The 11,476-nt window shown below is 39.6% G+C and overlaps 3 protein-coding genes across 4 annotated transcripts in view; 2 read left to right on the top strand and 1 right to left on the bottom strand.

Annotated features, from left to right (window-relative positions):
• The first annotated feature begins 193 nt into the window (after positions 1–193).
• On the top strand, positions 194–4,596 carry get3 (guided entry of tail-anchored proteins factor 3, ATPase). Its single transcript, XM_008408642.2, has 7 exons — positions 194–382; positions 1,435–1,582; positions 2,217–2,365; positions 2,463–2,613; positions 2,706–2,813; positions 3,190–3,387; positions 3,731–4,596. Exons 1-7 carry the CDS (start codon positions 240–242, stop codon positions 3,857–3,859), a joined length of 1,026 nt encoding a protein of 341 aa, XP_008406864.1. The 5' UTR covers positions 194–239; the 3' UTR covers positions 3,860–4,596.
• A 98-nt stretch (positions 4,597–4,694) lies between these two features.
• The window catches only part of LOC103464481 (bestrophin-2), a 9,984-nt gene continuing 3,202 nt past the window's right edge, over positions 4,695–11,476 (top strand). For both annotated transcript variants that reach the window (XM_008408630.2, XM_008408621.2), the window contains exons 1-5: positions 4,695–5,779; positions 8,440–8,629; positions 9,697–9,791; positions 10,329–10,562; positions 11,135–11,289. In XM_008408630.2, the coding sequence (XP_008406852.1) occupies positions 8,478–8,629; positions 9,697–9,791; positions 10,329–10,562; positions 11,135–11,289 (636 nt within the window). In that variant the 5' untranslated portion in view covers positions 4,695–5,779; positions 8,440–8,477. The remainder of the gene's footprint in view (positions 5,780–8,439; positions 8,630–9,696; positions 9,792–10,328; positions 10,563–11,134; positions 11,290–11,476) is intronic.
• The window catches only part of LOC103464467 (protein Hook homolog 2-like), a 5,813-nt gene continuing 5,498 nt past the window's right edge, over positions 11,162–11,476 (bottom strand). Inside the window, exon 4 of the mRNA XM_008408598.2 lies at positions 11,162–11,240. Coding sequence (XP_008406820.1) covers positions 11,216–11,240 — 25 coding nt within the window. The 3' untranslated portion in view covers positions 11,162–11,215. The remainder of the gene's footprint in view (positions 11,241–11,476) is intronic.

The raw sequence follows: 11,476 nt of genomic DNA, 5'->3' as shown, positions 1-11,476 counted from the left end.
ACCGAAAACGCAACAATTCCCTATGTAAGTTAGTTTGTATCCTTACATTTAAGAATAGGCTTTAATAAGCAACATTGACATGATTAGTGCACTTTAAGTATCCCAGTGTATTTGAAGACTCACTTCAAGTGCTCCGTACAATCATCCGCAGGAAAAAAGTTGCCCTTATAATTTGGAATTCCGGGAGTTCTTGAACGCAGCAGTCTGCCTCGGCTGAACGGTGACTGTACACATTCAAGATGGCCGCTGCGATGGACGACGAATTTGAAGACGCACCTGATGTGGAGCCTTTAGAACCGACTCTGAAGAACATAATCGAACAGAAATCCCTGAAATGGATCTTCGTTGGTGGGAAAGGTGGTGTCGGTAAAACCACCTGCAGGTAAGTCGAAGGAAATGCTCTTAGCGACTCGAGCTAACTGAAATAATGACCTCAAGCTAGCTTTTAATACACGCTGAAGGGTTTTTTATCAGATAATGAACAAGTTGTGTTAGTTTTATTGATAGGAATAATTAAACTTAATCAGAACACCCTTACTTGTATTTTTGCGAATAAATTAGTGTTACCTGTTGTTTATCGGGTAGCTACTGTCTAGCACAGTCAGCAGCTAAAGTTAGCCTGCTGCCACAATTCATAAATTTATGTTCTTTAAATTAAATAATGACTTTCTCGTCTCCATGTCGCTCTCTTTTAGCTACGGATTTTCCTGCTGTACGTTTATTGATAAAAAAAAAAAATATATATATATAAAATCAATTGGACAACTACGTAAAACGACAATCAGAAAGGTTAGCGTTAGCCACCAGGCTCGAAGGACGGAATAAACATGTCAAAAAATGTCAGGAAAATGGCTCAAATACAGGTACGTCTGTATGAGAGAGTTCTACAAATTGGTCAGTTTTCTGTCTTAAAGTTATATTATTTTTAATAGGGATTTCCCCCCCCCCCCAACTTATTTATTTTTTTTCTATTTTGGATTTTGCAAAATTTATATTTGCGTTTACTTAACATTTTGCACAGATTTCACTTTGATTTGGTTATATGAAAAGAAAACCACTGTTTGCTTATATAAAAAAGAAACGTGCATTAGGCTATAAAAAAAAGGCGAAAGAACATGCTTACAATTTTATGCATTCTTACAATAATGTTTGGTGCCAATTTTCAACAGGGCTTAGTGGAGTTGCTTTAAATAAGGATAGCTCAGAAGTCACACATGAGGAATCTTCAAAACAAAGCTCCTGCTATGCACTTATTATCCATACTGAGTTACGTGGCTATAACTAACCATCATTAACTTATTAAACAAAGATTTGCAGTGCAATTTTTAATTCCACCTTTCTGAAGTTTTATTTACATTCTGCAAAATTCTAGAAATGAAGTATCTAAAACATATCCGATTTTTTGTGTGTGTGTGTGTGTGTGTGCGCGTTTAGCTGTAGTTTGGCCGTCCAGCTGGCTGCCGTCAGAGAGAGCGTCCTCATCATATCCACAGATCCTGCCCATAACATTTCTGATGCTTTTGATCAGAAATTCTCGAAGGTGCCTACTAAAGTTAAGGGCTACGACAACCTCTTTGCAATGGTAAGTCATAATGAATAATAAAAAAATAAATAAAAAATCTTTTGAACAAATCAAAGATATTTTTTAGAATCAAAATTTTGATCGGTAACGTATGTAGCGAGGTTCAAGAGTTTGGATTAGTGGATGGGTTAGTAGTATTAGAAACTATTGGTCCTTTATATTTTCTACAAACCGACTTTTTAGTGCAACAAATTGTACAGTGACTGGTGATTTATTATTTTTTTCTATAGTTCTTGTGTGACAAAATTAAAACAGCACTGAGTTGAAGCTATACTGAAAAAATGATATAAACTTTAATCACAAGAACTATAATTATTCAAGTTTTTTATTTGATCAATTTAGTCAAATTCAGTGCTTTTTCCAAGTGATATAACATTATTTTAAGACGCCTGAGCTTAGTCCTTCATTTATTTTTATTCTTTGGATCTATGACACTGTTGTCAGAATGTCTCATCTGATCCAGTATTTGCAAATTGGTGTCGACCATTAAGAAAACCACAAAGAGGTTTATTTGTCCTGAGGGTTTTTTTTGGAAAGCTTTTTGCATTAGTTCACCACTTGTCAGTATCACAAGGCCAGGAAACAACAGGCCACTTGTATATTTTCCCTCATCATTCATATTTGTTTTAAACAGGAGATTGACCCGAGCCTGGGTGTCGCCGAACTGCCTGACGAATTCTTCGAGGAGGACAACATGCTCAGCATGGGCAAGAAAATGATGCAGGAAGCCATGAGTGCTTTCCCTGGCATTGACGAGGCCATGAGCTACGCAGAGGTCATGAGGTGAAAAATAAATGCGTAAATAACAATTGGAAATGTAAAATTATGTGTTTGGTGACGTTTTATTTAACTTGGTGTGCTTAATCACCTGTTGAAACAGGCTAGTGAAAGGAATGAACTTCTCAGTTGTGGTGTTTGACACTGCGCCGACCGGCCACACGCTGCGTCTGCTCAACTTCCCCACCATCGTGGAGCGAGGGCTGGGTCGCCTCATGAAAATTAAGAACCAGATCAGCCCCTTCATTTCTCAGGTGCACTGGATTTTTCTACCCGGGTTTAAATAGCTGCGTGAGGAAATGACTGTCAGCGAGGCTTTAATAGCATCTCTTTTTATTATTCCCAGATGTGTAACATGCTTGGTCTGGGTGACATGAATGCAGACCAGCTGGCGTCCAAACTGGAGGAAACTCTACCAGTCATTCGCTCCGTTAGTGAGCAGTTCAAAGATCCTGTAAGTATCGGTCATTTAATAGTGTCACTCCTTACAAGTCACCTTCTGACTGTAAAGAAACACCTTGAGTTTGTGTTGCCTCATGAATTCACCTTTTAGTTGCCAGAATCAAATGTTTTAACATTTTAGTACACTTCACCTGTCTGCCCTCTCCCTGTCTATTTATCTTTCTGTTCTTCAATCTGTCCATCAGTCCTTTCCTTTTGTTCATGAATCCAGGAATAACTTGGTTGTTTTGAATACACAGGGATATTATTAGAAAATGGTAAAATACTTTGTATCTTATGACAGCTGTTGTCCATCTGAATGTGCTCTAAAAAGCACGTGGTTTTTTTTTTTCTAACTCTTCTGTTTTCCCTGCGAATGTTTTTTCCAGGAACAGACGACCTTCATCTGTGTTTGTATCGCCGAGTTCCTGTCGCTCTATGAGACGGAGCGGCTGATCCAGGAACTGGCCAAGTGTCGCATCGACACACACAACATCATCGTCAACCAGCTGGTTTTCCCCGAAGCAGAGAAACCTTGCAAGATGTGTGAAGCCCGCCACAAAATTCAGTCCAAATATTTAGACCAGGTACGGCCTGCAAGTGTTTTCTGTCTTTGAGTAGTTTTACATTTTTAAGTCGCTGGCGTCGCAACTACCGGTCATTTGTTGGCTCTTTGTCGCCAACAGCCAATTTCCCCAAAATTTATGCAAAAGGGATAAATAAAAATGTAAAATGAATGTGACCCAATGTTTTGAAATATTGTCTTAATCACATAAAGTAATACTTTTCACCCTCAAGATCCTTTATTTGAAAAAAAAAAAAAAAGAAACATTAGTAGGACTTATTTCACTGATGTGTAATTATCCAATATTTAAAGCAGCGATTGCCACTTTCCCATGTGTTCATCGTTGGTCTGCCTTGTCCCTGCAGATGGAGGATCTTTATGAAGATTTCCACATAGTTAAGTTACCGCTGCTGCCTCATGAAGTTCGAGGTGCCGACAAGGTCAACACGTTCTCGAAGCAGCTTCTGGAACCATACAAACCCCCAAACAAGTGATCTCTCACTTGTCGGACCTCTTCTCAACGTCCCCCTTCCCTCCTGCCCCCCCCCCTTCCCTCCGAGTTTGTAGACAAAACACTTCAACAGTCTGAACGCGACTGCTCCGAGTTTTCCCACCCCACCCCGTCTTAAACTTTGCAGCAACAGCCTCATAATGATCCACTCTGTCCTCTGAAGCAGAACGCTCCTACATCAACAACACACTCACATTCCCAAACTGAAGGAGAGCTGATGAGAACACGCACGCACGCACACACACACACACACACACACACAACCTGCTGTATTGTGAGATGAAGCGGTGCGTATATGCAGTCTAACTCTTGGTTTATTCTCTCGTGTTCATATCCTTTGTGGCAGTCGTTCTAGTCTTACTGCATTCATCTTGGCCTCAACAGAACCGTCCCATCTCGGGTCAGAGTTCAGCCGCGATTCTGACCGTTTCCTTTGACAGTTCTGTTTGTTTAAAAGGTTCCAGATGGTTGAAGTCAACACCTCGGTTTGTCTGTGTGATTTTGGTGCTTGTGTCTTTTTTTTTTCAGTCAAGGTTTTGACTGAACTTGCAACCAAATTCACGTCTTGTATATTTTTCCAGTTTCATTGAAGTTCCTACAACTTCAGAGTTAAATGACAGGTTGTTGGCAAAAAGGAATAAAAAGAGAAATGTTACCTTTTTTTGGGGGGTGGGTTCAGTTCTTGAGGGTCATTTTTATTCCAATAAAAGTGCAAGAATGGTTTGTTTACCGTTTGGCATCATTGGTTTGTTTTAAGATATGAATCCACGTTTCATCAGACCAAAGTGTGACATTTCAGTAAGTTGAAGCTGAAGGGTCACTACATCTTCCCCTCACAACCCCCTAAAACACACCAACCCACTTCTCTCTAACAGCGATTACCATAACGGGAAGAATCAGGATAACTATTCTGGTTGTAGTGATTTAGAATATAACCTATCACTGAAGTTTTGAGCTAATGATTGTCTGCATTCTTACTGCTGTGAATGAAACAAAGGTTCTGGTTCAGCTTTCCCACCTGGAAAATAAGTACAAAGTCAATACTTCCACCTGTCAACATCTCTTTTGCTTTCTGTCACTGATTGCTTCAAGAATCTGTTTTCTATAGATTTTATTTAAATTATATTTCAATTGTGAATTAAAACAAACTTTCCTCAGCTAAAAATTGTTCCTGGTCTTGTTTTTTTTATTTTTTATTTTTTAATAAGGTTAATTATCTTTTTAGAGTGGTTTAAAATGGCTGTTTAATCACATATTTAGGGGCATCGGAGTTAAAGAGGGTGGACATACATGCTTGCAAAACCTTTCAGTTCTATCCAGCATTGATCTATCAAATAAAAGTTCAAGTAAAAAGAGATTGAGGGAAACATGAGGCCTCAGATGACCTTTATATAAAACACCTCAAGAGGATATGTGGATTTGTTTAAACATCATTTTAGGCAATTGTTTAAATGTACAACAGTCTGCAGCTTCATAACCAACCAGCAAGGTTCTTGTTTGTCGTTTTACTAAGCAGGAAAGTTTTGCACGGTCCGGTTGCTGCTGTTAAATAATTCCCTGCTTGTGCTGCTCGGCCCTGCGCTGCGCGCTCCTCCGGCCGCGGCGCTGCGGCCTGTCGCTTGTGGTTCATCACCGAGCATCGCTCGCCCGGTTGGGGGCCGTGCTAACGAGCCTCCCCCTCTTTGTTTTCTTGGAGGGGATTTACCCCGGGGGGCGCTGACCACTGGACACCGCCGAGGATTATAACCACGCAGCCGACGAGGGTTTAGCGGAGCTGACGCCAGAGGATATCAGGGCGGTGAGCTCGTTCGGAGAGCGGCGCTGCTGAACGCAGAGCGGGACGCGTGCCAATTACGCATGGAGACGCGCTGAAGAGAGCAGCTGAACGACGCACCTCTGAAAGGTAGGATGATGCATTTAGTTAAATAATGAATCAAAATTCGTTATTTGTGAAGAATTTTGAAGAGATCTCCATCTTAGTCTTCTTGTTTCAAAACGGTAACTTCGCTTTTGGACATGGCCGTGCAGAGACCATTAAAGGGGCAGGTGCTCAAAAAAAAAGGGCACATCTAACCGCATTCTAGGACAGAATATTAACAAAGCCACAGAGTTTAATAAACAATGATAAATTACAAAATTGTGAGATATACAATCAAAGTTAAGGAAAATCTCCATATAGAGCATATAACTATGCATATGTAAGATATTTTATTAGTAATTTATTTCTGCAGGTCTATTTTGTTATAGGAAAGCATTGCAATATTCAAACCCACAATTTAGCAAGATATGTAAATCAGCTAGACCACCAGACATATTTTGTCTTTACAGAATTACACTATTAAAAATATAAACAATGGCACAATGCAGCCTTTTAGTGGACTGTAATCTATAAAAGAGCTGCCTGTTTGCTGCACTTGCAGTGGAGATGAATATGGTCCATTCAGGAAAGCAGAGCTGCATCAAACTTTAATGTGGAACTGCAGAAAAAACAAAAGCAAAACTAGAATTTTTAATGCATGTCACCATGAGAAAAGCCTACTGAGTTTTGCTTAAAAAACTTTTTTTTTAAATTAAAATCACACATTTGTGTCTCATGAAGTGAAAAAATTATTTGCAAAACAAACTTAATTGCGCATGTCAGAAATCTTTTCTTGCTATTCTAAGTTTTTGTTTGTGACTCAAAGTTTTGCTTGTGATTCTCACATGACGTCGTGGGTAGGGTCCAAAATCACAACAAAATATTTTTGATGTGTGCAAATAAAAGTTTATGTTTGGCAAATAACTTTTTAAGTTAACGAGACAAAAATGAGTTGTTTATAAAAAAGTTTTTTTAAACAAAATGTTTTGTTTTTAAAAAAGAAATCAATACAATTCCAAAAGTTTTGATTACAATTTTGTTTTACTTAACTGAGGTTAGTTTTCTTGTTTTTCCATTGAATAATTGGGGGGGAAAAAAAAAAAAACTTCATACTCTGTGAACCAGACCCTAAACTTACTTAAAGTCTGGATTGAGTTAATATCCTTAATATCCTTGTTGGACTTTTCAAGATACATTTACCTAATGCTAGAATAAATGCAATGTACATTATGCAGCAAAGGAAATTAGAAGACATTTATCCATTATTATGCAGATCATAGGTTTTGGACGGGCGATGTGCCCCTGTTGCATAAGCGATACTGAAGAATGACTGATATCATTAACGGTACAGGGAAGAAGCTTTTAGTTATCTTGGTTTGCTAGCAATGTCGTTAGCTAGCTAATAGCACAACAACAACAGCTTAATGTCTGTGTGATAAAAAATCAGTTTTTCCTCACCTGGCTGTCTCCTCCCGCTCAGTAGTTCATCAGAGAAAGGCAGACGCAGAGGCCTGTCAGTGTCTGTTGTATTTTATTACCTCTCTGTTTAAACCGCGACTTCGAGCTGAAGCAGAAACGATACTTCAACGTTTTCCGTCATCTGACAAGTAGCAAGTCTACTCCACTTTATTCACCAAAAACGTTTTTTTTTTTAATTCACCAAAAACTGTTCTGTAATCTAGAACGTTCGCTACGTTTAGCTCCAGTTAGCCGCCTTATCTCAGTGCGCGAGAGGCAACTGCGTGATGCGTCACGGGCAAAAGGTCAAAGGTAACAAGGTGACCGGAGGGCTTATTATGTTGTACAAAAAACCCCCCCAACAAAAAATAAATATTCTTATTACATGTTTTATGTGTCAGAAGAGGGCATAGAAAATAATAATAATACCCCAAAAAAAAAATGGACCAAAAGGGCACTTGGGGGCAAGGAGCAAAAGGGGCAGGTGCTCAAGCACCCCTAGCTCCTCCCCTCCCTCTGCACATGCCTGCTTTTAGATACATTCCTCCTTTAATTAAGATTTAATTTGTTTTCATCACGAATAATAAAGAATTTTGAAAGAATGATGGAAAGAAATGAAAAACACAAGGAAAGGGGAGGAAATAGGTCCCAATATAGGAAGAAAGGTGAAGTAAGGAGGTAGAGGAGACAAAAAAGGATGGAAGGACAGAAAGGAGGGAACTAACACACAGGAAACCAAGAATTACAAAAGGGGAAGCAAAGAAGGAGACGAGGTACGAAAATGTTTCTTTGTAGGGAAGGTAGGAGACACGGAAGGAAGGCTTGAGGTTACCACAAGGGAAAGGATGCAGTCGAGGAAGAAAGGGAGGTAACGAGAGGAGAAGTGGACATTGAAGGAATGAGGGACAGCAGGGAGGCAACTAGGACGCAGGAACGAAGATGCTAAAAGTTAAAAGGAAGGAGAGGAGACACTAAACAGTATGGCAGGAAGGGAGGTAGAGCAAGAAAAAGAGTACATAATAAATAAAGAATGGCAGAAAGCATACAAAGGAGGAACAAGGTATTCTACATTTAGACAATGGAATATGGGAGCAATGTGATGCAAATGTTTCCAGGTTTGGTGCGCCAAACCTGGAAAGTACTGAAATCAAATTTCAAACTTTCTTGAAGGTATAAGAACTCCGACGAGAACATATGAAACTGATTAAAATTTCATATGCATATGAAATTATATTTTCCCCAAACAGCGCTTTCATTCTGGAAACCTGGAAACCCTCGGCTCCTGATGACGGTCACCTACACCGCCAGAGTTGCAAATGCCAAATTCTGCGGCTTTTCCAAGCTGCTCTTGGCCTGGAAAGGCAGCATCTACAAAGTTCTTTACAAAGAGTTTCTGGCTTTCTTCGCCATGTACACAGCCACCAGCGTCACTTACAGGTGAGGGAGGAACTGCTGTGAACTGCTGTGAAGCCTCACTAGAGGCTTCTAGTGACTTATTTGAGCCAAAAAAGTGTCCAAATTTACATTTATTAGATTTATTTCTGATTTGATGCTGGATAAAAGTTAGAAAGTATTCCTGACGCCTTCCAAAGATCTTTTAAATGGACAAGTCTGACCAATTTCATCATGGTTGCCAAGACTGACTGCAGTTGGCAGATCTCAAAATTATCAGTTCAAACCACTATGTGTGAGTGCAATTTTTTCAGATGTGACGATGAGATTAAACCCATTCCTATCATGTGCTAGAACACCAGTGTCACGGTCCAGTCAGACAAGTTTTACTTCACCATGGAGGTTAGCAAGTGAGAAAGAAGCATTTTCTCCAAACTTGATACCTTTAATCTTGACTGAAACATTCAGTTGTCCACATGAAGAAGCTTAATAACTTTTGAGAAAAGTTTTATGTTCATGAGACAAAGTCCAAGCTGTTCAAACCAGCAAACACTGCAGCAGTTATTGAGCATAGCGGAGGTAGCATCGTGCTATTGGTCTGTTTTTCTGATAATAGTATTGGTTTAGTTCACAAAGTCGGTATAATTATGAAGCTGGATAACCATTCCAGAGTTCTTCAACTTCACCTCCCATCAGCAACTAGATAATTGAAATTTTAACACATCATAGTGTGTTTAAATGCTAACATGCTGGATAAAGGCTAACATGTTTAAATCCAGGTCTGCAGAATAAAACAAACTATTTGGTAAAAAATGAGACGTCAAATTACTCCAGCAGCAGAAAGTGTGTGATTTAGTTTTATACTTTTGAAGGGATTCTTATGTCAAATATCACTGTGGGTTGGAATGTAGCAACATTTTTAACCTGTAAATTTTTTCAAAGGACTGAGAAATGTTCCTTAAATGAAGGCAGAAGAGTCAAAGGAATCCTTAAAAGTCTGACGTTGCCCCAAATGTTCTTGCTCACGATGAATGAATCTGATTGCAACTGTAGACAATCCTCATTTCCATGATACCTTATATAACACATTCTGGATTATTCTACCGTTTCAGATTTTTCATGGATGATGATCAGAAGAGGTATTTTGAAAAGCTGGCAATTTACTGCAACCACTACGCCAGTCTCATCCCCATGTCCTTTGTACTGGGTGAGCTTTTTGAGTCATTTGGCATTTTCAGACTTGGGGTTAGTTATGATTAGTGTGGCTTTAGCAACATGACACAAGACCTTTTATTCTGTTTAAGTAAAACATATTAAATATGCGACTTATGACTTATTCAGGATGCTCAATGGTATGACGTTTTCAGTGATCAATGTGTGCTGACTTTATTAACCAGTAATTTAAAGCCAGTTAACAGTTTCCTAATAAATACACATGAAAAAGGTGCAAAAAATGAATCTGATGGACTCATTTTCTTATTTAACCAGTGTTAAAGTATATAAAGCACCCATGAATAATCCTTAGTTGATAATTCATTCAGCACAAACTGAATACATAAATAATTCACCAGGCTGCTCTGCTTCATTCTGTTGAATGTTTTTCTGGGGCCAAAAATCTAACTTTAAATTAAGAATTTAATTTATTGGAAACTCTACAGTGTATGCCACAAATTGACCTGTTAATAATTAAAAAAATAAAAAATAAATAAATCACAGTTTTAAGTATCTGTGCTGCTGTTTGCAGGTTTCTACGTGACCCTGGTGGTGAACCGCTGGTGGAATCAGTACACCAGCATCCCGCTGCCCGACAGGCTCATGTGCGTCCTGTCCGGGGGCCTCCAGGGGAACGACGAGCGAGGCCGCTTGCTGAGGCGCACCATGATGCGCTACGCCAGCCTCTCGGCCCTCCTCATCCTCCGCTCTGTCAGCACGGCCGTCTTCAAAAGGTTCCCAACCATGGACCACGTGGTGGAGGCTGGTGAGAGCAGGGCGACGGCTGGGAGTGGTGGGGTCCGCTGGTCAACACATATTAACGAAATTTGACTTATTTCTCTCATGGTTTGTGATAAACGCCACATAGCATAGATGCAACATTTTTTATCAGACTACCAGAAAGTGGTCAGAGGTGTTTCAGACAGAAATACACACAATGATTGGTGAGCCGTTTGCTTCTGCATCCACTAAACCCACGAGAGGACGCACGAGGAGATTCACTGATTAAAAAAAACAAGCAATAAATTATTATTTTTGGGCCATTTTATATGCATCTTGTAATCCCTTTTTTTATATATATACATTACGTTGAGATACTGTAGAAGAGGTGCAAGAAAGTTGAGTAAAAATGCAAAGTCCAAAGAAAAAAATCCTGGAGAAACATTTATGAAAACCACGTTAGGTTTCAATCGCAATCTTACACCAAATTCAAGTTATTTGAGAGTACAGCACAAAGGAATCACCATCAGTTTGGAACATTTTCAGATCCTTGCATGTTTTTATTGATCTTTACAGAAGGGATACGAACCAATGACTCCTCTGTTGTTTTCTGTGCAGGATTTATGACAAGAGAGGAGAGAAAGAAGTTTGAGGGTCTCCACTCTCCTTACAACAAATACTGGATCCCGTGCGTTTGGTTCACCAACCTGGCAGCTGTGGCTCGCTGTGAGGGCAGAATCAAAGACGATCACACACTCAAGCTTCTCCTGCAGGTGCAGCACAGCCAGAACAAGCAGAAACCTTCATACACGGAGGCTAGCATTGTTGAGCTGCAGAGTTTCTTTATTCTTTTGAATGGAGATTTAGATTGTGGATTGACGGCTGCTGTCTCTGTGTGTGTGTGTGTGTGTGTGTGTGTGTGTGTGTGTGTGTGTGTGTGTGTGTGTGTGTGTGTGTGTG

This window comes from Poecilia reticulata, linkage group LG1, assembly GCF_000633615.1.
Source record: "Poecilia reticulata strain Guanapo linkage group LG1, Guppy_female_1.0+MT, whole genome shotgun sequence".
NCBI lineage: Eukaryota > Metazoa > Chordata > Actinopteri > Cyprinodontiformes > Poeciliidae > Poecilia > Poecilia reticulata.
This window is presented reverse-complemented; position numbering and strand designations above follow the sequence as displayed.

Bases quoted from the DNA above. Each gene is read 5' to 3' on its own strand.
- get3 (XM_008408642.2), top strand. From the start codon at position 240: ATGGCCGCTGCGATGGACGACGAATTTGAAGACGCACCTGATGTGGAG. The intron at 2,814-3,189 runs GTAAGTATCGGT...TGTTTTTTCCAG, and splicing joins GTGAGCAGTTCAAAGATCCT to GAACAGACGACCTTCATCTG. The intron at 3,388-3,730 runs GTACGGCCTGCA...TTGTCCCTGCAG, and splicing joins AGTCCAAATATTTAGACCAG to ATGGAGGATCTTTATGAAGA.